This window comes from Diabrotica undecimpunctata, chromosome 1 (assembly GCF_040954645.1).
Source record: "Diabrotica undecimpunctata isolate CICGRU chromosome 1, icDiaUnde3, whole genome shotgun sequence".
In the NCBI taxonomy this organism is placed as follows: Eukaryota; Metazoa; Arthropoda; class Insecta; order Coleoptera; family Chrysomelidae; genus Diabrotica; species Diabrotica undecimpunctata.
The window spans coordinates 176,013,367-176,037,819 of NC_092803.1; the positions used below are offsets into that span (position 1 = coordinate 176,013,367).

Consider the following 24,453-nt stretch of genomic DNA (forward strand, 5'->3'; position numbering starts at 1 on the left):
TCTAAATTTTTTTTGTACCCCACCACGTCTTATAAAATACTGACTAAAAGTCAGAATAGAGTAAGAAGATACACGATATTCCAAAAACAAAATAAACTCGTTTTCAGGTAATGTACTAACTAATGTAATGATAATGATAATGTAACATGTTTATACAATAAACTATATATACTCCATTCGCTTAGCTCGGGCATATTTAGACAGATTCATTGTCGGAAACCTACAAGACAACAATTCCTACTTCTCAGTAATAATAGGTCAAGTATCCTACTATCGCAGACTCCTTTCTTTAAAAAAAGAAGAATTCTTCTAAATAGTGGAAGTGTATACTAAACCCATCAAATTTTGGGTAGTATATATTTAAAAAATATATTTTAGTTGTTATAATTTAACATAACTATTTATTATATGGTGCAGATAATTAAATATTGATTGTCGGTAATTCGCAAAGTTCTATTTTATTAACTATTTAGTTTGTTTACTATTAATATTGGCTATGAGTACGTATGCTTGGTTGTATAGTAATTTCCAGCCACTTTTAATCTGTCAAAAAGTAACTAACTTCGCAAAGAAATAATTACTAAATTCACTAGACAGTTCGGACTGGGAATAGCGAACCGAGAATAAAACTCATTGATTTCGAATGTTAATAAATGATTTTAATTAATGGGATTGTGGACATCGGTCAAAGATAACAGCGAATTTAAAAAATTATTAACCTTATTAGATATAAGAGAACAGTCCAAAATTTTATGTTGTAGGTTACCCATCTGACCACAAGTGCATTGTGGACTATCAGCTAGATTCATTTTAAACATATATGATGGTGTAAGACAGTGGTTAAATCTCATTCTGCATATAGTTCTTGTCATATCCTTTGTCGACTCCATTTTAGAGAACCAAGATTTATCCGTAATATGGTTTCTGATTGCTCTGTAATGATTTCCTGTATTTATATTCTCATTAATATACCTTTCTTTCCATTCTTTCTTTAGCTCTAGTTAATTTACCTTAATCAAACCGTATTTAAATTCATTATCTGAATGATTATCATGAAATTCTGAAATTAGAAGAAAAACAGATAGAGTACATACAACTTCTGAAAGAATAGAAACTAGACAGTTAATATGGTATGGACACGTACAGAGGATGGACGACAACAGATGGCCAAAAAGAGCTATGGAATACAATCCAAGTAATAGAAGGAAACGAGAAAGACCAGCCAAGTCTTGGATACAAGGTGTTATGGAAACCATGAAAGATAGAGCCATTGATGAAGACACCTGGAGAGATAGAAAAAGATGGCGATCGAAATGCGGGAAGCGGCAGAAGCTGTAGGATCCCCGCTTATATATATATATATATATATATATATATATATATATATATATATATATATATATATATATATATATAGAGGAAAATGTCTAAAACTGGACCCCCATTTTGTTTTTCAATTCATGCGTATGAAAAATAGCAAAAAAAAAATATTATAAAAGTACACACCATTTACTTCATAATGTTATAATTCATTTATACTAAACTTTCATTAATAATAATTAAAAATTAATATAAAAAATATGTATTTTCCAAAATCCAGCCTTTGGTGAATTCGGAAAATAGTTGCTAAAAGTGGACCCCCTTAAAAATTATTAATAAAGTTGTCCCAATAATTGTAAAAAAGTATTAAATAAAAGAAAACATGATCTAATTTCTAAATAGACGTATATTGCAACAATTTCCAATATAAAACATAAAATATACAAAAATATTTAGCACAATTATTAATTTATCTTCAAAAATCGCATATGTAGGCATCCTTATCAGCCCCAGCACAATCCACATGAGCCCACAACGAACACATAATGCACAAGACCCAAAGTTCGTCTTTACAATCTTCCGAATATTTTCTGTCACAAAACATGCACAAAGCGTCATCCTCTTTAGATGGTGACATTCCTGGAATATTTTCCAATTCAGATGTTCCAGAAGAGACACTGATTTCATCTTCGGTGTCTGATTCTTGTTTCTCAAAATTTAGACATCTTTTTACTATCTCTTTCCCTTTTCTAGAAGGCCCTGCTGTCGATCAACCTTTTATGCCGCGGTTGCCTTTGAAACTTTGATCACGTTCTTGCCGTTCAGTTTTCATGGCTTCTTTAGCTTCCTTAGCTTTTTTAGATTCCATCAACTTGATTGTTCAACTGCAGGCTGTCCGTCACCTATTAGTGGTCCTTTTTTTGATTTTTGGAATAGGAGTAATTTCAAACGGGCTTATCATAGACGATTTTGGACTATGAGGATTGTCAGATATAGATGGTAACACAGGATTACCTTGATTCGGGTCAAACTCTGCATTAACTTGTGATTCATTCATCGTTATAACACATTTTTCACTGATCGCTGTAGAGCTTTCATTACCTGCCGTTTTTTTTGCCGTTTTTTGCTTTGACATGAATTCGTAGAAAGACGAATCTCGCATTTTGTTTGCCTCTTCAATATATTCGGCATCAGAAAACAGCTTCTTGTTGAGTGGGTAGTTTTGAGATGACCCATGAAACTTTTGTCCAAAGGTTGAAGTTTGTGTGAGGAGTGAGGTGGTATGGACACAATGGTAACATGGTGTGTTCTTGGAAAATCGATCACTTCAATATTTTGAGTGTGACTATAATGGCCATCTAAGAGTAACAGCACAGGTTTCTCCTTTGTAGGACGGACAAAGTCGATAAAGTCCTTCAACCATTGAGTGAAGGAATTGATTTGAATCCAACCTGAAGGATGCACTGCAAAAATTGTTCTTGATGGCGCTTCTTTTTTTAATTGTTCACTCATATTTTTTCTCGGAAAAATCACTAAAGGAAGTACGAATGAGCCAGTGGCATTCATAGAAGTAACAATCGTTATAAGGGCTCCTCGTTCTCCTGATATCAGGGCAGCAATCTGCCTTTTACCTTTAAGGGCTATAACTATGGATATTTTAGACTGCACCACACTAATTCCGCTCTCGTCTACGTTATAGATTCTATCCGGAGTAAATTCATTTTTAACGTACAAATCCTTCAGGAGTTGATAAAATTTCTGCGCATTTTCCTTATTGAACCCAAGAGCCGTGCTATAAGATGTTCCAGTGGGCTTTCTTTCTGACAGTTTTGTTATGTGCCGTTTAAGAAATAGATTGGCCCACTTTTTACCAGCTATTTCTTCTTTGAATGGATGATTAATGCTATTTCTCTGGGCCATTATTCTTAAATCACTTCTAGTGAGTCCAAAAAACGATGCTTCCATTGCACAACAATATTGGACTAGCTCGTCTTCCAGATTTTTGCCCAGTATTGGAGGTCGGTTCCTTTTTGTTTATGCTGCTTCGATAGGCGTACCATACTTATCTTTGCTTAATCTCATCAGCGTTGTCTTCGGCACATTAAAATATTTACTTGCCTTCTTCCACCCCATCTTCTTATTTCGAACTGCATCAATGGCCTTAGGCATTTTAGGCGGACTCCACTTTCTCTGTTCGACCTTCCCCATTTAATTGATTTTTAATCTGTAACAAAATTGCAAATCATAGAAGTGCGAAGTTGCATAACAGCGAAGTTTTAAATCTAAAAAATAAGGGGTCCGATTTAGGCAACTACAGGGGGTCCGGATTAAGCGACTATAGCATACATTTTAATAATGTCATAATTTTTTAACCACACGATTATATGAACTATATTAATGAGAAACAATGACCTCAAACCCTATTATTTAAAACATTATATAGAATGAATAGCTTACCTGCTAATATCTCGAAGAAATAATGAAAAATATAACACAACGTAAAAACTTTCCACACAACTATCACACGTGCAAGACGACTGGCAAGCAATAAGTGACGTAGCCGGCTTTTGCACTTCACCACTGAGTCATGGAACTCTAATACACCATTTGCACTCATTGTTGCCACGATTCAAATTAAAATGTACCAAGAAAAACTAGGGGTCCGCTTTAGGGGGATGGTCCACATTTGGGCACTTTCCTCTATATATATATATATATATATATATATATATATATATATATATATATATATATATATATATATATATATTTAAATTCAATAAAAGGAAACTGATGCTGGACAGTTTTCCTAAATATTTTATTGTAATCAACCATTTGTTTATTGTATGATTTACAGATTGCAAATTAGACGAGATGTTAAATAAAAAAAATTCTCCATGTAAAGTAACTAAAACTCTAGATGAGAACTTTAATTTTTTACTACGAAGAGAATACATTTTAATTCATTCTTGACCTTATTATGAGAACTGTGGTTCACTAGAAAAAAACATCCTATAAAATTTGATTGTATTGTTTATTTGTTCTATTACACCCTGTAAACTGATTCACTGATTCTAATAAAGCTCCCGTACATATTTTAATTTATTTGTAAAATACATACTAACAGTTTCTGTGCATACTTTTAAAATTATAATCCTCTTTTTTTCGCGAACATTTTCTTCGTCTCAAAAATGCTATTAAGTAAATTGATTCGCCTAAAGCAATGGTTTTATTATTCGGTGTAATGGAGAAGTAATGATAATATACAGTTGACACGATAAGTAGAGAATTACGTATCCTAAAGAGAATTTAATCCTTATCTCGCGTCTCTTTCTCTTGTACCTTTTCTCGACAAAACAATAACATCAACTGGGACAGAGCAACTACTTCGAGTGCACTCTAAAGAGTAATCAAAGTTGTGTGATTAGTTAAAGAGCTGGAAATTAAATCCGATATCTACAGAACCACGAGCATCCTGCAGTATCAAAGTAATGGAATCAGAATAACTCGGTTAATTAGGACAGATGATCGAGTTTTATGGCTCAAAGTTTAATATTAGAATAAAAATAATAATGGTTCCCTTTTTGTAGAAGCAAGCAACGCGTAATGAAGATGTTTAGGGAAATTTATCGTAAGGTATCAAAAAGGGGGCTTAAAATAAGTGAAACAAAAACAAGTATGAGTATATGACCGTTAAAAAGACATCTGACAATGAAAATATAATCGCAGTAGACACCTATACTATCGAACGTGTGAATGCCTTCACATATCTGGGCACAGAAATTAATTAAAAGAATTTCGTATGTAGCAAAATTAATGCACGTATTTTCAATGAGCATCGTACACATTTTGTTAATAAGAGATTGATGACATCGAAATTATGAGACAAAAGAATCAAAATAACTATTTACAGAACACTAATTAGACGGAAGCCTAACAGTAGTAAGTCATTTAAATTACTTGGGTTCTGTTTTCAAAAATAATAAACGATGGCCACATCAGCAACGGTCAAACTTACTTCACTAGGCTTACCACAATCATTAACCAGAAGATAATTAGGTATTTTAAACATACAGATCATTAAAGATCCGGATTGGATAAAGAGAATCAAATGGCTATGCTTGCAGTAAAATTCAATTCCGGAGTAAGTACCTCAATCGGATCTTCGGGAGGAGCAGTTACAAGTATAACAAAAAGATTGAAATGCAAAAAAGTCATCGGAATAGGCACAAGGCACGTGAAAACTCAAAAATCGGGGAACACCGCGTTTACTATTCTGGAACAGATAACGGCAAACGTGAGTTAGGATCCGGCATTATATTGACAAAAGAAGTGGCAAAATCTGTTGACAGCTTCATGCCAATCTCAGCAAGAGTGATACTCATACAACTGAAAGCAACACCAATCGATATCAATATAATTTAAGTGCATACACCTACAACAGAAGAAACAAAAGAATAGGTAGAAGAACTATACGATAGTATCAAGTGTGAAAAGGTTGATAAAACAAGACCTACCAATTGTCATGGGTGACGCCAAATTTGGGGCCAGCAAAACATCATCTGCAGTTGAACCATTTGGACTAGAAAACCGGAACGATCGGGGAGACAAATTGTAATACAATGACAAATAAGTAATAATAAACACCTGGTTTACGCTACACCCAAGAAAATTGTACACCTGGAAATCTCCACAGGATTCTGTATGAAGGATTGTAAAAAATCAAATTGATTACATGCTAGTAAATAAGAGGCATAGGGATAGCTGTTTATCTGTCAAAACATACCCGGGGACAGACAGACAAAATTTCTGTTCATGTACCTACCAGTTGTAGGTAATTTCAAAGTCAGAATAAAGAAGGTTACAAGTAAGTCGATGAATGATGACAAATATTTGATGACAAAACTGACAAATCCCAATTTTAGACTGACGGTGATTGAAAACCTCAATACAAAGGTGCTAAAATGCATAAATGCAGGAACTATAGAGAAAAATTTGAACACCATATAAGAAACAGTGAGAGAAATACAAGACCAACACTTGAAGAAAGATACAAAGAAACGGAAATCGTGGATGACCGATGAAATACTTGAACTTATGGATCAGAGAAAAAAAACAAAGAAAATCTCCAAGAATATAAGAAAATACATACCATCGTCAGAAGAAAAAAAAAAGAGAAGCCAAAGAAAAACAAAAAACAGAACAATGTCAACTAATAAAGGAGTATCACAGTCGATATGATAACTTCAATGTCCATCGAAAGGTGAAGGAAATAGCTGGAAAGTTCCGAAAACGCAACAGGAAAAAAAATAACAGATGATGAAGGCAATCTTGCCATAACCAAAGAAGATAAAAAGAAAGTATGGGAAGAATACTTGGAGAAACTCTAAGCAGCACATCAGGAGAGATAAGAATGAATAGCAACCATAACACTACAACATCGTTACAAAGGATAAAGGACAGAGAAGGAAGATTTTCCATTTTATAACGGCATGGTTTGGACACATTTATAGCTATTTAACAACTGTTCTTACTTTGTAACTCATAATGATATAGCTACATTTCTTAATAGGCAAAGTATTTATAGCTCAAATTACCAAACTATTAATTTGTAATTATACAAAAATGTTAGCAATCTGTCCTAAATAACCTGGCAGGGTACATTGTTTACAAACATATTAAGAATCGATATAATAATGGAGAAAAAATTGGTGGCAGGTTGGTGATTCTGGATATTTTTTATAGTCTTTTTGACTCACACTTTTTTTAAATTCACAAAAAAGTAAATCTAAAGAAAAAATATAACAAAGATTAATGCACAACATGTATTTAAAATGATCCATAGGAGAGCTAAACCGAAATTTTAGATAAGAAAAGACATTTTATTATAAGCCATAGATTTTAGTAAAAATTAAAATCGTGTATGCTTTATTTAACAATATTTTAGAGAATTGTTATGAAAAATAACATAATTTCCAAAAAAATCTATTAAATAATCTTGAAATTTTAATACGTCATTGTCCTAAATATATAATACAAATATACTGAGCGCTACAATATAGATTCGTTCTTCGTGTGCGACAGAAAAAAATGACACAAAGCAGACCCTACGATCCTTTTTAATGGGTCAGGTTTACCAACCACGTGACCTAAATGATCAATGGGTAGGTTACGTGGTCAATAAACCCGGCCCATTAGAAAGAGATGTAGAAACCGCTTTGCGTCAGTTTTCTGTGTTGCACTGGGGAACGGGCCTGTATTCCAGCGCTCAGTCTATTTGTATTGTATGTCTATGATCATTGTCTTTAGTGCATCAAGTTTTCACAACTTAGTTCCAAAACGGGATTATTGTAAAAATTATTATTTTTTCTTTATTGTAGGCGAATCGCCTGTTTAAACTTTATTCATCTGTATCTACGTTCAGATTGTCGCTCCACTTTTTTCGGGGTCAGCCTATTAACAATTTATCTCAAGCGATTATCATAATTCTACCTTATTCCATTCTGTTAATATGTTCATTCCACTCTTTTTTCCTGTTCGCCTGCATGATCATTGGGTGGATCAAGTAGCTCAATGGTCATGTTGCCCGTCCTAAGCCCGGATAAAGGAAGAATATTGAAGAAACAGGTTAGCACTCTAGCCTTCGAAAAGATGATAATGCTCATAGAACTAGAAATCTGCCTTGGAATGGCATTGTACAAATTCGTTTAATCTAACTATCGTGATTTACTGGCGTCAGTATTTATCGACTCTACGAAAGTACAAAATAAGGGGTCAAATTTATTACAACAAACTACCTAAATAAAATTAACAGTGGTCGCAATATTCTAATAGGAGAAATGTCACAAAACATAACCTTAAAATTGGCATCATTACATTTTAATTCCATATTCGTATACATAGACATATACTACAAGATAGACTGATCATAGCAAACTGACGCAAAGCAATAACAGCATTTATATATTCAGGGATTCTACAGTAGTCACTGCCTTCCCTCGCTCAACCGTTTCCATCTCTCTTTGTTGTCCCATTCCCCATCGTTTAGGCCTCTCTTACTCATGGCGTCGTCTACTTCGTTCCTTCAGGATTTTTGGGATCGTCCTCTTTTCTTCCATCCTATGGGGCTCCATTCGGTTATTCTCTTTATCCATCTGCTGTCACTAGTTCTTTTTACATGTCCATACCACTTTAGTCTTTTTTGTTCTATGTATGTTATTATGTCTGTTTCTATTGACGTTCTTTGCTTTATTTCGTCATTATTTCTCCTATCCATTCTTGTTACTCTGCAGCATCTTCGCAGGTATTCCATCTCTGTTGCTACTATCTTACTGCTGTTTTTCTTGTTTATGATCCAATTTTCAGCCCCATATGTCATAATACTTTGCACTAATGTTTTATAAATCTGTGTTTTTGTCTTCATATTTAGGTGTCCATCCCACCATACTGAGTTAAGTTATCAGATGCTGTTCTTGTTTGTCCTAATCTTTGTGTAATGTCTTCCTCTGTTGTTGCCTTTTTCGTGATTATAAACCCCAAGTACTTGAATTTATCATTTCCCTTGATTGTTACGTTGTTATCAATCTGTAGATCTTCTATGTCTTCTTCACTTATAGATAGGTACTCTGTTTTGGCGAGGTTAATATCTAGGCCAGCCTTGGTATATTCTTCTTGTAGTTTCTTCATCATGTAGCTGAGGTCGTCTTGGTCTTGTCCAAGTCCACAAATGCCAAATGTATATCTCTATTTTTTGCTTTTTTCTTTTCCAACAATTGTTCCAGTGTGTATATGTGGTCTATATAATAACAGAATCTCTTTCTAATTTGCTAGGTTACCTAACGTGAGCTAAATTCCTAATGAGGAGTTAGTTAGTCTATCTCGTATTATATATCTATATTCTTATACTAGTAAACGTAGAACTTTTAACTTAAACAGCCGTGGAATCATTTTATCATGATATTGGTAACTATTACACTTATAAATGGCCTTGGTATAGGTTGACATTTAATCTAGTGTACCACAATAAATATATGGTATAGATTTCCATAAACACGCATCAATTTTGATTAAATTTTGGAAATAATCTCTATTTACCCTTAACTTTAAAATCTACTTTAGGCCGGTATGAGCTTATTGTTGTGAAAGTAAAAACTACCTCTTATTTAAAAAGTTTAATAATTTTATAACTTACAGCATTTACTAAGTTCAAAACTATTTATATGGCTTAATTTAAGGTTATGTGATACTGTAAGTATAAAAAAGATACTATTTATGATTTTTCAATCCTTTTTGACTTATTATAAACCCTATAAAGCTTCTTCTGTTAATCTAAACATTGAAAAATTAACAATTTAGTGAATTTTTTATTGTTTAAATAAAATATTTTTACAATCCAGGTTATCTTAAATTTCTCCCCTAAAAAACATCCCTTATTGACATAGGATTCACCGTTTTTTATTTATTCCGCTTAATTCTTAAAATTCTTTATTCAATATGAAATTTTCACCTTTAATGAGTTCTGATGGTTTTTATTTGACTTACAGCAGAAAAAACACAAAACTCTTTGTTTTTTTTTATGTAAAATTTTATCCTTTTACAGTTTTTTTCGATAAAATGTAAAGTTTTTGAATTATTTATAAAAAACAATAAACAACAAAAGAAAAATTGAAATTTGTATTGATTTTTTTAAAAAACTGCATAGGAAATTTTTGCTTAGAATATATTTTTAAAACGATTACTGAGGATACTTTCAATATACTAGGACCATCCTATCAGTACTTAGCCTACAAAAAAATACGAAAATTTTGGAAAAGGGGCGATTTATTTCTTAACATAGTCTCGTTCTAGCTCGATATATTTGCCCCAGCGCTGATACATCTTTTATAACCCACCTGAAAAGTATGTTTTCTCAAAGTCTGCAAAGTAGGCTTCCTTATCGGTGATGATCTCCTCATTCGACATAAATTTATGCCCGGTGAAAATCTTCTTCAAGTTTGGAAACAAAAAAAACTCACACAGGGCCAAATCTGAAGAATACGGTGAATGGTTCAACAGTTTGTAGCCTAATTCGACCAACTTCACCGTGGCGACAGAGTAGGTATGAGCAAGTGCGTTGTCAAGCTGGAAGAGCACTTTTTTCTTCTCGAAAGCGAGTCGTTCTTTCTGCAATTCGGTGTCGAATCGGTCCCATAATTTGGCATAGTAGAGCCCTGTGACCGTTTTGCCCTTCTCCAGGTAGTCAATATAAATCCCAGAAAATGGTGGCCACTACCTTTCCGATCGATAGGACAGTCTTCGCCTTCTTCGGAGCACATTTGCCGGATGCCGTTTCTGCTCCTTGGTGTATGTTGTAAACCAGTTGATCCATATTTCATCGACGGTTACGAAACGAGGTAAAAACTCCTTTGGATTATGCTTAAATGGCGGTAATAACTGATCTGAAGTGGTCTCACGGTTGCGCTTGTTGTCCGGAGTGAGCACCAATCGCGCCGACAGTTTTCTCATGCACAAAATTTCATGCAGGATATGACATTCGCGGTCTTTTAAGATGCCTACTATCTCAGCTATCTTGCGCACCTTTAGTCGCCGGTTTGCCAATATGAGATGGTAAATTTTTGTCACGTTATCCTCCGTGGTACCCATTTTAGGGATACCGAACCATGGCTCTTCAACAACTGACGTGCGACCACGTTGAAACTCATTAAACCAATTTTTGATGCTTGCCCTCGAAGGGAAAAAGTCATCGTACACAACATTTAAGCGCTCTTTGATATTGCTGCGCGATTTTAGTTCTAAAAACAAGAATAGAACCACTGACCGATATTGCTCCTTTTTCATTTTTCTAAAATCCGCGGACACGCCCACTTTACATTAGCCGGCTACCAGAATGTATTACACGTTGTTAGTGATATGCTTTTTAGTTACTTTTAGTACTGGTAACGATTAATTACTTTTTGTGTTAGGACCTGCCTGAAAAAAAAAATACGCTCACATGTAGCAAGTACTGGCAAATATTTCTTTGTTAATACAACAAGCCATGGATATATCTTTTCTCTGTCCTTCCACCAGAGTAGAGGATTTGGAATTTCTTTCTAAATTCGCCTCTTCTAAAAACAATTTTAGTTCAGCAATAACCACTTAAGGGTTGTCACTCCCGAAGGTACTTTCTAAAAAGACCCTTTTAAAGGTGCAACTAACAGAGTAACAGCACTTTATTTAATTAAATTACAAGTGACTTTAAAATAAAAATTTACAGTATTTATAAGAAATTAATTGATGACGGCCTGTCTGCAATATGTGTCGAAACTTCTGATCGACTGGACTATTGAACTGACTATTGAATTTCTCCATCCCCTGAGGAAGTTTTGTGAGGGATGAACAAAACTGTGTGTACTGTTTCTGAGGACTCTTGGTTTTGGTCAGGGATATCTTCTGCTGTGGTTGGATTCTTCTATGAAATATCCTTGGCCATATTTCGAGAATGCATCAATTTGTCCGTTAGCTTGGAATGTGTTCATATGAATGATTTCTAATGGTTTCGTTGGAGTTGGTGTTACCATAAATTTTGGCTAAATTGTATTTCTGTCATACTTGTTAGCTTGGCACGAATCACAAAGGTTGATAACTTCTTCGATGTCTTTCTTTAGCTTAGGCCAGTAGTAGCGTTTTATTATTTGAGCTTCGGTTTCGTTAATTCTTCTGTGGTTAGTCTTCCCTTGATGGTAGTGCTCTATAATTGCTTTTTATCTCTCTGTAATGATCATATCTTTTAGGAGGCTGTTGCATTTGACAAGATCGAATGCGGAATTTTTAAAAGTTTCTCGTAAAATAGAAGATTTGTAGAGTTCATAATTCTCAAACAGAATTGGGTACTTCTTTTTTAAATCTATATAATAGTTCTTAAAAAACTGGAAAATGTCGTTGTGAAGTTTTTTTTTCTCAATTAAACATACATTCTCTTCTTTGTTACAATACACTGTTCTGTGATTGGTTTCGCCTGGTTGTAATTTACTTTCTTGAAAATTATTTGATTATTGTAACAATTTAGTGGTTTCTCGCTAATAGGGATGTTCACAAATTTTTAAATATAGTTAAATTCAATTAAATTCAATACATTATAAAATATATAAAAATATAGTAAACATGAAATTGTTTAAAAATATTTATTTTTTAAGATAAATCAATTCTTAATTTTAATTTTGATGGAGGCTAGAAAAACGGCTCCTCGCAGCGAGGCTACGGTGTGTGAGGTCAGCAGTTGTATCTAGAAAACTAGAAAAGGCAGTGATTATGCAAGTTAGAAAAAAATAAATGCAAATATCTGTACCTCGGAAGGAATCAACACTATGTTAAGTTTTAAAACTTTACAGGAGAACAGTTTTAAACTTTTTTTCACCAAAAAGTGTTATTGCTGCAGCTCTTTATTAAGATATTGAAACAATATTTTACTAGAACATTCTGTTTATTGTTATTTACATAATACATTTGTTATAATTAAAAACAAATTTGTTCCTGTGTTTTTTAACCCTTTTAACGGACATGGACATGGTCTTAACAAGAATTAGTATGGGGTATTCAATAACAACTACAATCCTATTTAACTTTTACTGACAAAATTTATTTAACCATACAAATTACCTTTACAAATACAAATATGTATATAAAATGGCATTTTAGGTACAAACCACTCAGTCATTCTCAATTCTCAAGTCTCCTTATGGATAGTCACTATTAGTATTACTAGTAGGTATGCTTTAAGCTTTGATAAAAATCATAGCAAAATGTAGGAACATTTGACAGTAATGCCAATAGATCGTTATACTTTTGTTGTGATATAAGTATTGGACTTTGTGATACCAGTTACAAATCTTTTGGCAATGTAAGGTGTCGCCTTCGAAACCTAACAAGGTCAATTTCCTGGTTTTCGTCATGCAAATTACTTTTTAAAAACATAGTTCCAATGCTGTTTTGTTTAACTTGCAGTTAAACACAGTTTGACACAAGAACTTGTTGTTTGTTAATGTCCCTTTTCTATTAATTAAAGGCGGATTTTAAGATGTTTTGACATCATACAAAGACCTTAAATTTTTAAATTCTTCTAGTTCCATAGTATGTACGGTATATTTCATTGAGGTCTATCTGACTAACGGCTGCCAGTCTCAGGTCGTGTAAATAGAAATGTTAAGTTTTTTCTCTTTCGCTCCATCAGCGCATGGACAGTGTCCGCCTCCATGTGGGTATTACTCTTTAGTAGAAACTTCTGGATGATAATTTTTACTTTTTTAAACAAGTATTAATGCTAACATTTTTATTCTGGCCGTAACATTTGTAAGACCGTAGTATGATTTCTTCTATGTTATTGTCAGGAATGACGGTATCTGCTTATTTTAGTAATGCAGATCTTATTTCATTTCCACTACGAATATTTTATTAGAACTTTTCTTTATATCAGACTGATCTTTGTTATCACAACTCAAGGCATCTCTAATAATATGCTCTTCATTTAAACATCATTGCTTGGTGTATTATTTGATTCTAAAATTAAACAAGGCGTATAATATTGGTTGTAAAAGATTTAATAATATTGCTAGTCTTAGGTTGGTATCAAATCACTACATTATCCTTTTGAGGTTATGTTTTTTAATAATTTAAAAATAATGAGCAAAAAGGTAGCTTACCTGTAAATGCAGTAGAAGAATTCGCAGAACTTTTTAGTAGGTACTTCAAGAATCTTTCTCCTACGAGAATTATGGTTCATTGTTCTTATTATTAGTAACAAACCACTGTAAACACACCATAAATAGCAAAAGTATTATTATTAGATTACTAACAGTCTACCTCTCATCATAGAGATATGCGCGGCGGTAATTCACATGCGTAGAGGGACAAAACATTGAGTCCACATGGTGTTTTATCCCTCTAAGTAAAAATGGACTTGGTGTTCTTTTAAAGGTCACTTTTTTTATCAGCAAATGGTTTAGGACCTAGTGCTCTATTCCTTTAAATAAAGTTATAAAAATTAATTATTAGTCTGTAAAATTGTCAAAATTGAAAAAATGGACATAGTGTTGTAGAGTATCCCTCCGAGGTACAGATATAAAAACCTGTGGTTTGACAATTTTATGTGAATATGGTGTTAAATTGTTTGGAACTGTAATAAAAATCTTCTCAGAATTGTTTTTAGATGTATTTAGACACCCAGGAACAAAACACCACTTAATTGGCTTTATTATCAGTGATTAAATATTTAAAGAACTGGTCACACTTCGTAAATACGTACACAAAACAAGTTGCCGATACGACTGCTGACAGAACACACCGTAGCCTCGCTGCGAGGAGCCGTTTTTCTAGCCTCCATCAGAATTGAAATTAAGAATTGATTTATCTTAAGAAATATATATATTTAAAGAATTTTATGTTTGCTATGTTTTTATATATGTTATAACCTATTGAATTTAACAATATTTAAAAATTAGTGAACATCCCTATTGGAATTCCCATTATTAGATTTTATGTGGTTCGAGGTAGTAACGTTATTTTAGTTACTTTGGTTATAGTTTCCGTTTTGCTGACCGTTCAGTTACACACTGACTCAGGAACTACTACAGAACACTACAGAGCAATATAACGAAACCAGGAAGTACGAGTAACGAGTATTTTTCAATTTAATCATCGTTACTTAGATATTCGAAAAGTAACTGTTATTTTGTAACGATTACTTACCTTTTTTCTCATTACTACACGATGGTAGAGTAATTTTGAGATAGTGGCGCCATTGGGCGTTGAGGCTAAGTACTTATCGGACCGCCCACGTAAATAGTTGTAAATATGTACTTCGATTTATGGCATATTTCACCTCCAGGGTTTATAAACACTTCGCGATAAGATAGATTTTGCGTGTTAAGGTACTTACTTGAAAGTTTCAAGAAAATCGATGTATGTTGATGTAATTTGGAGTTAAAAACTGTATTACACTAAAGTGGAGATTGACCGTTTTATCACAAGAAAAAGAACACGAAATAAAAAAATTTAATGTACTGTTTTATACAAAACATCAAAATACTTATATTGGCCCTTTAAGCTTTAAGTTATATAATTAACAGGATATATATTATTGTTAATAGATGCAGCAATTTAAATAAAATTAAATAGTTTAGTTTTACGGAGGACAAACGAGATTGGTCTGTTTCTACTTATTATTAACAAAACTACCTTTGTATATTATAAATAATGTGACCTGCTTCACTGATAAACAAAGTTTCCCTGTATAGGGCCATATAGAGAAATAAAAATAAAAAATGACCCTCATCATTCAACGACATTCTTCAGCGAGTGTCTGAAACTTTCCGGCAACTTCCACTAATAGAGACAAGTTATTGAACTCAAACTACTCGGGAATTGAGGCACTCTAGACAGGCATCTTCATTTAATTCTTGACATCAGCCATCATTCAGCCCCGTATAACGTCTACCAAGCCGCTCCACTTTCCCAACTTGATCGAATTATTTGAGTCGCATTGCATTCGCAAACTGCAACCGCTGCTATCGATATGAATATTCCGAGTTTATTCGCCCAAATGGCGCGAAACAGGTGTTTCATCTAATTGTATTCCACCCTGATTCACGATAATTTGAACACCTAACTATTCCCAAATTGGAAACAAACTGGAAGTACGAGAATATAAACATGCTAGAGTCAGATTGGTAACTGTATAATAATTTGCGTTCGGAATTGCTCGACTAGATGGCAAGCAGTTTGCCAATGTGGCTTACGTTGGAGAATTTCAGGGCGAATCACAGGTATGAGTGAACATTTGAGGTGAGCAAACAACACCTTGCTCTTTGAATTTTCGTATGTATATTAAACCCTAAGGTACGTAATGCTCCGTTAACATATAATGTGCAAATAAAGTTCTTGAATCATCTTATACAAAATATACTCGTATAGTGTTTATTTGAGGTGCTTCGTCATAGTTATTTTGGAAATGCGATAAAAAATATAATTTCAAAATTTAATCTTTAAACGGGTTGGCGACTTTGTCATTGTCAGAATATACAAAATTATATTTTTATTAATTACAATATCAAAAAAAATATTGTGGTTATTGTGGTTTAAAAAAACTAAAAAAAAATTGAAAAAACCTAAAAAAATAACACTTTAAGATTTTTCAGTGCAATTGATATACAGAATCAATATATATATATATATATATATATATATATATATATATATATATATATATATATATATATATATATATATATATAAACAGAATTATTGATATACCCAGCTTCAAGAAAATAAAGCATTTTTATCTGTAATTTTTTTTTAATTCTGTTAATGTTAAATAAACTCTTATCAATTTAAAGTTTGATTTTCACGCGCTTCTTAATTCTGTTGAGAAAACTATTAAAATGTATCAAGAACACAAGGTACAACACTTGATATACATACATATGTGTTCAAGCTCTTATACTACATGAAAAAGGTTGTTGAAATTATCGCTGAAAACGTAAAAGATTCGGTGTATTGTATACATCAGTATTGCATATTTGAACAATCCTAGGTAACTGGTAAAAATAAAGGTAATGGATCAGAGAGAATGTCCTGGCTACCTGATGAATTTTGTGGAGAAGTATATGTCCGAGAGAAGGATTATGGTGGAAAAAGGCACGATCGTAGACGTGACGGCCGGGGTACCCCAAGGATCTGTCTTGAGCCCGACGCTATGAAACCTGGCATATGACAGGGTTATGCACTGTAAATACGGCTAGAGTAAAACCCCCTTTGCATTCGAGGATGATCTCGCTGTACTATTAGTGGCCTGGGATGAGCCAGATCTCAAACACCGGGTTTGGAACGCAGGCCACTTCGTAAAGAAATGGATGACGCGGCACGGACTGAAACTTGCGACAGAGAAAACCGAAGCCATCATTCTGAAGAGGAAAAGAAACAGGCAACGCGTTGAATTACAATTTGCGGGAGCATGTCTAATACCCAAGAAACAAGTAAAGTACCTAGGAGTGACATTGCACCAAAATGAAAAATTGAGGGAGTACGTGCGGAAAGTGGTCCGGGAGGCCGCAAATAGTGCGGCTGCGTTGGGGAGGGTTATGCCCAATATTGGGGGACTCAAATCCGAAAGGCACAGGTCTGGAGCGAGGCGGTAGAGATAACGGCCTATAGGAGGCTCATGACACAAGTGAAAAGAACAAGTCTGTTGCGAGTGGCATGCGCCTACAGGACTGTGTCTGCGGCAGCCTTGTGGACCATCACTGGATGTGTTCCGTTGCATGTTTTAACGGTCGAAAGAAAAGAGCTCTGTGAGAGAAAAGGCCCAAACCTTACTATGGCCCAGAAAAAACAGGAAAGGGAAAGGTCAATTGAACGATGGCAAGAAGAATGGAACAACACGGAGGATGTGGCACAGTGGACGAGAATGCTGATCTCGAACATAAGAGATTGGGTAGACTATGGCCACAGACGACTAGATTATTTCCTGACGCAGGTGCTCACAGAACACGGGTGTTTTAAGGCGTACCTCTCTAGGTTCAGACAGACTGACACAGATGAATGCCTATACTGTGGACACTCGGACACGGTGACACATACGATGTTAGATTGCAACAGATGGATAGTAGAAAGGAACAGAATGGAAAGAGAGACAGGTGTGAATTTTGTTACAGTGAGAGAAATGATTGAGAGAATGATTGAAAAAAAATCAGGTTGGACTAACATACACAACTATATCCGTGTAGTGATCAAGAAAGAAGAACAGGAAGAAAGACAGCTGGACCAACGGCAAGGGTAAGAGTAAAAGATGCTGGAAGTTGAAGCTAGAAAATTGGGTCACACTGTATGAGTTAGAATGCGTGAGTCAGACTGTGGGGAAGGAGAAAATGCCCGTCTGGGAATGATGCTGTACTATGAGCGATAAGGGTCTTCTATGCGCTACCTGGAACGAGACAGGGAGCCTTTTTGCTGATGAATGGAGTATGGATGTGGATGAATGGAGCATGAATGAATAAAGGTAGTGCTTGGAAAGTTCTTACAGCGAACATTCCGCTTCCGGATCGCTAAATGACAGATGAGGGTCTGGTTTAGCAGGTGGTGAGAATACGAGAAGAGTTAACCCCCACTCAAGATCTTTTGTTCCGAAGATAGCTTTCCGCTTTAAGATAACGATTTGCAACAACCCGACAATGCAGTGTTGCCCTAGGTCATCGTAGAGCACGGTTAAATTTTTGTAAGGAGCCTGTGAATTGGGAAGTGGTCGATTGGAAACGAGTTCAAGATTTTATTGTATCAAAGTAATAGAGGAATTCATTTTCTAAAGAAGCCAAATAAACGATATGCTACATTGTAACAGAAAGAATACCATTTTATTTGGTGGAGTCTTGCTTGCGGTTTGGGAGACATGTCATTAACAGCACGTATAGGACTAGTGGTAGGACTAGTGGTATTAAATAATGTAAATCTTATTGCTAAACTCTATATTGGACACTCTTTAAGATCATGTAGTGCCGTTTGCCCCTTATAGTATAGTATGTTAAAGGGAACAATATATAATCCATCTGTTCCATGACGAGAGAGAAAATGAACAAGATATAGGTGAATAAAAACAATACCTACAAATTTTACCCTCAGAAGTAAAGAATGCCCTACAGAATGCAAAACAAGGAAAAGCACCGGGTCCTGATCAAATTCCAGTTGAACTTTTAAAAGCCTTAGATGACAGTAATATAAAGAGACTCACCCGAATTCTCAACCACATATATGTAGAGGGCAACATCCCGGAAGAATGGCTCAAATCGATATTTTTACCTCTACCAAAAAACAACAATCCCAAATCATGTAATGACTATAGATTGATAAGCCTAATGTGCCACCCTTTAAAGATTCTCTTAAAAATTGTTCAAACCCGAATTTATAAGAAATGTGAGGAGCAGATAGATGAAACTCAGTTTGGCTTCAGAGGAGGCATGGGTACAAGAGAAGCATTATTTGCGTTGACGGTACTCTTGCAGAAATGTCGGGAATATAACAAGAGTGCATATGTATGCTTCATAGACTTTAGGAAGGCCTTTGACCGAGTGCAGCATATGAAGTTAATAGATGAATTAAAAAACATCAATTTAGACAAAAAAGACATTGAGTTTATTAAGGCTATATACTGGAACCAGAAAGCAGTAGTAGAGGTGAACGATATAGAAACAAATAATATACCGATTGCGAGAGGGGTTAGGCAAGGATGCGTCTTGTCTCCGACGCTTTTCAACGTGTACTCACAGGTCATATTCAGAAAAGCCTTATGGGAAAGAAAAGAGGGAATAAGAAATGGTGGAGAAATCATAAACACCATAAGATTTGCAGATGACACGGTAATTATGGCTGAGAGTATAGAAGAACTACAAACTTTACTAGATGCAATAAATAGTGAATGCATTCAAATGGGACTTGACATCAACACAGATAAGACCAAATTTATGATAGTATCAAGGAGTCCAATAAATAATGAACAACTAACTCTTGGTGGACAGCAAATAGAGAGAGTGACAAAATATAAATATCTGGGAGCTTACATCAACACAGAATTAGATCCAGACCAAGAGATCCGGGTACAAATAGAAATGGCAAGGGCAGCGTTCTTAAAATTCAAACAATTGTTCTGTGACAAAAATCTGAATAATGCGCTGAGACTGAGGTTTGTTGAATGTTACGTCTGGTCGCAACTATTATACGGGGTAGAAACATGGACACTAAAAGCGCAAATAGTTAAAAAGATTGAAGCCTTTGAACTTTGGATATACCGGAAAATGTTGAGAATTCCATGGACTGCCAGGGTCACAAATGAGGAAGTGCTGAGAAGGATGGGTCGAGACAAAAAATTGTTGAGAACGATAAAAGTACGCAAGACTGCATACCTTGGACACATACTAAGAAATAATAAATATAGTCTTCTGCAGGTCATCATGCAGGGTAGAGTCGATGGCAAAAAGGGAATAGGTAGAAAGAGGAAGTCATGGCTGCGAAATATTCGAGACTGGACAAACATGACTGTAGACGAATTATTCCACGTTGCAAAAGACAGAGAAGCTTTTAAAAATGTGGGCGCCAACCTCCGTTAATGGGGACGGCATAGGAAGAAGAAGAATGTTAAAGGGCACTATTTTTTGGCAATTTATAAGTTGGCATTAAAACAAATCCACCGGATCCAAATACAATAGAAAATATCTAGGATACGCTTTAAAGGTAAATACAATCTTAATCAAACTGGCTTAATACCTCATAACACTTAAGATGACTTTTTTGATTGAACTGACATGGCCAAGACCAAAACAGTATTCGCAATCTTATTTTAAGTTTGAATCGCAGTCATCAGAAATTGATGTGAAGAAAATGTTCAATACTAGAATTAAAATATTCAGTAGAATTTGTTTCTTTTAGAAAATATAATTTATAATTTTTCTTCTTTTCTATGAATTAAATAAACAAGTTTTTTAGCTCAGTATTAGACTACGTCCACCGTTTCCTGCTTGTTAAGCCATAAGTCATCTGGATCGCACGTACTAGGGTAGTTTGGGCAGGTCAGTATATGTTCTATGTTCTGTATGACAACATATTCTTATTTATTACCTAAAGGCCTCACTTTCTCTTATCTGTTTTTACTGGTGTCATCGTCGTTGTTATAAGGTTTAGTATTTCCCATACTTCCCACTTAGAGTTTGAACCGCTAGGCATCTTCTCGACGAGTGGATAGTTTGCAGGTGATCCATCCATGATCAAATCAAGGAGTCTGTGTCTATCCATGCTACGAGATTTTAATCTTTTGAATTTGTATTAGCCTCCATAGAGAAGATGGCGTTCACCATTTATCTGCTTGATCCATTTAGAAATTCATGAGCTTTGCTGCGTATATTGGGGCTGGCAAAACTGGCGGCCCTTTGAAATTTTTCTATTGGAGTTACCTTCATAAAGCACGTTTGGTTTATGATGACGTTAACTTTCCAAGTGTGGATCAATCTGGATTAAACTGGGAGGGAGAATAGCAGAGTGCGCTGGCGGCAGTTCTTAAAACTGTTAGACTGACCCTGACCTTCTATTGGCGAGTTTTTAAAAAATGTTGTTTCTGGCTGTCACTTTTTTCTTATTTTCTGGTATTGGTGTCTATATATATATATATATATATATATATATATATATATATATATATATATATATACATATAGTAGATTAAATTCTCCTTGTATTTGAGCTTGACATTATTCCATAGAACTTGGAGCCTGCATTTTGCTTGACGGAAGTTAAGATGGAAGGAACATACTTGCATCTTAGTTGTAATTGGTTTGAGTTTGTTTTTGGTAATAGCTTAGCATGGCCCTACTCTAGTTTGCTTTCAACTTCCTCAAAAGTTCTTGCCTATGCGATAATAGCCAGATCGTCTGCATTAAGGAAGTGTTCCGTATTCTTTGGTATAAATTGTTCATGCATATATATCCCTTTGAGGCCTGAACATTTTGTGAGTGAAAATTAATTCATAGTATGAATTTGTCACAAATGACATGTCACGTTCGTGCGCTCTCGGCTTATGTTCTATGAACGCAGGATCGCGAGATTATGAAAAAATTCACTTCTATTAAACGTAAAACATTATTAGGACCAAATAAAAATTTATTTTAGAATTTTTTAACATTCTATTACATACTAACTAAAATAAAACAAAAACTAGGAGTAAATTTCAAACAAATATTTTTAAAAATTAAGAGGTACAGAAATTTCAAAAGAATAATAATTATTTTTTATGGTAATCTTTAAAACAGCAAAGCAAATTTGAATGAGAAATGTCTATTTTTACTTTGAAAAATTTTAACAAAAAAAGTAACTGATATCACTGACTGGTGAATTTCCTTTAAAAGTTTTTGGGGTTGGAACTGGATCCAAAACACTGCAAAATAACACAAATGAGTCCCACAAGCTTCAATTTGGTCTGAAAAGACCAGGGAAAAATAAATAGACAATTCTCTGTTAAAGCTAGGCACTGGATTATCGGGCTTCGGGTTAATTAACTGCATTCTTCAAAGCTTTGGTTTTTCGAACACTCCTTGAAAACATGTGGACCCCTTATATCGTTGTAACACTGCTTACAAATCTTCCAACACATATAACAAACTGGTAATTAATTTAACAAAAACTGCCACATTTGCATTTGATTGAATTCACCTTTCCACAAACAAAATCTGCCAACTTTTTGAAGATTACTGGCCGAGCTCTTCACCCGTCAAAATTTCAAATCCAACTAAATTTGACCTCGATTTGACGCTCTCTGTACCGGCTACCAGTACAAGAGACTAGCCAATCGGAATTCTTTTAAACGACGCTTTTCAAGGTATTACACCTTGATCCATTGCTTAGCTTTGAAAATCGCAGAATTTAAAACGTAAATATTAATTGTTTTACTACGCAGTAAAATCTCTCTTCGATGTGTCGCAGACACTTACGTCATAATATAAACAAAAACGTAGGGAATTTTATACATAGCCATGGGCGTACCAAAAAATTGTATACATTAAATACTCGATAGTTATAAGGAATGTATACATGCTACAATATTACCAACTCCTAAAAATACCACTAAGATTAAAAGTAATTTTTTTGGAAAATTTTGCGATATTATTGGGGGTCAAACTTTTAGCCAAGCGAAAGCGTCATCTCCCGCATTTAAAAATATTTTATGTTGATGTTGCCGTTAAATTTGAATAACTAAATACAGTTATTAGATACCTAATAAAATATACTTAGTCAAAAACAAAATTCATTTTCTTCTTAGAGTAATTTGAAGTTTTGTTTTTACAATCCTCTTGTATCTTATATGATATAAAAAAACTCTTACATATATCGACCACAGTTGTTCTACTCCCAAGCTGTATAGATTTAATTGCTACTGATTTTAACCCCAGATCCGTGATAAGCAGACGAACAATTACGTAACTTTATGAGCAAAGAACCCTAAATAAATACGGAAACGAAAAAACAAGCCATTATCCAAATATACATTTTCTACGTGAAGAAATTCTTAACCAAATAGTTAAATCTAAAACTATAAATAAAAAGATAAAACTAAGAAAAATAAATCGTCCATTCGTTCCATTTTAACCACAAAGAACAAAAGAACATTAAATACTCTAAACAATGCTATATAAATTAAAATCTATTATTTAATTTTTGTTTTTGAAAGATGTCTTAACACGTTCACTGCCACCCTTAAAAACTGGTTTTAGTAAGGAGCCAATTAATTGTTGGTCAATCCGTTGTTATTTTGTTGTGAAAATGTCGTACTGTGAATTGATAGAGTTGTTTTCTTTAATTTTTTTTTAATTTTTACAATTGTTTTGGGCTTTTTTTAGTGCCGGCGGCACTGATATAGAAAACTTATTCACTGTGTGCCAATTTGCTCTTGTAAGAGTCAAGAGAATTTATTGTATTTTGTATTTTTTACATACATTTTCTTTGGAGACAAATAAATCAAAACATAAATATCAAATAATTATTGAAACTTTAACAATGATATAGAAAATTAGACAACGAAATTTAAACCTATATTTATAAAACAAAATAAGTGTTCACTCTAAAGTCCAAAAAAGGAAACCGAAATCCTGAAGATATACGAAAAAAAAGGTATATTATCGCTACGCAAGACATTTTTTGTGAATAATGTCACTACAATCTAAGCAGAAACCTGGAACACCTAGGCATGTGGAACATTTATAAATAGTTTTAGTATCCTTACTGCAAGAATAATATTTTTTTCGAGAAACTTGCTTTTTACCTTCAGCTAAATCTCTTTTCACTAAGTAAAAAGAGATTTAGCTGAAGTCTTTGTTTGTGTTTATAAGAAACTGCTTCAGGAACATCTTGAGTGATTCGCAGCATTAAACTTTTGATTACATTCATTCTGAATCATACAATGTCATCTTTAATCCAAAATATTTATTGTATAAATGATTTAGCAGCATCATCTCCATAAAATAAACGAACATCTTTTTCAGCCAACGAATTATTTCCCTCTCTGCTGAATAATACAATAGCATTTGATCGTATCGATTAACCCCTGATATAAACCTATTGTATTTAGCT

General features: G+C 34.1%; 1 protein-coding gene across 1 annotated transcript; it reads right to left on the minus strand.

Annotated features, from left to right (window-relative positions):
• Positions 1-2,379: 2,379 nt before the first annotated feature.
• On the minus strand, positions 2,380-3,285 carry LOC140436477 (uncharacterized). The gene has a single exon (XM_072525332.1). The coding sequence runs from the start codon at positions 3,283-3,285 to the stop codon at positions 2,380-2,382; it is 906 nt and encodes a 301-aa protein (XP_072381433.1).
• Between the last annotated feature and the right edge of the window lie 21,168 nt (positions 3,286-24,453).

Coding starts and splice junctions, on each gene's coding strand:
- LOC140436477 (XM_072525332.1), bottom strand. CDS start 3,285: ATGGAAGCATCGTTTTTTGGACTCACTAGAAGTGATTTAAGAATAATG.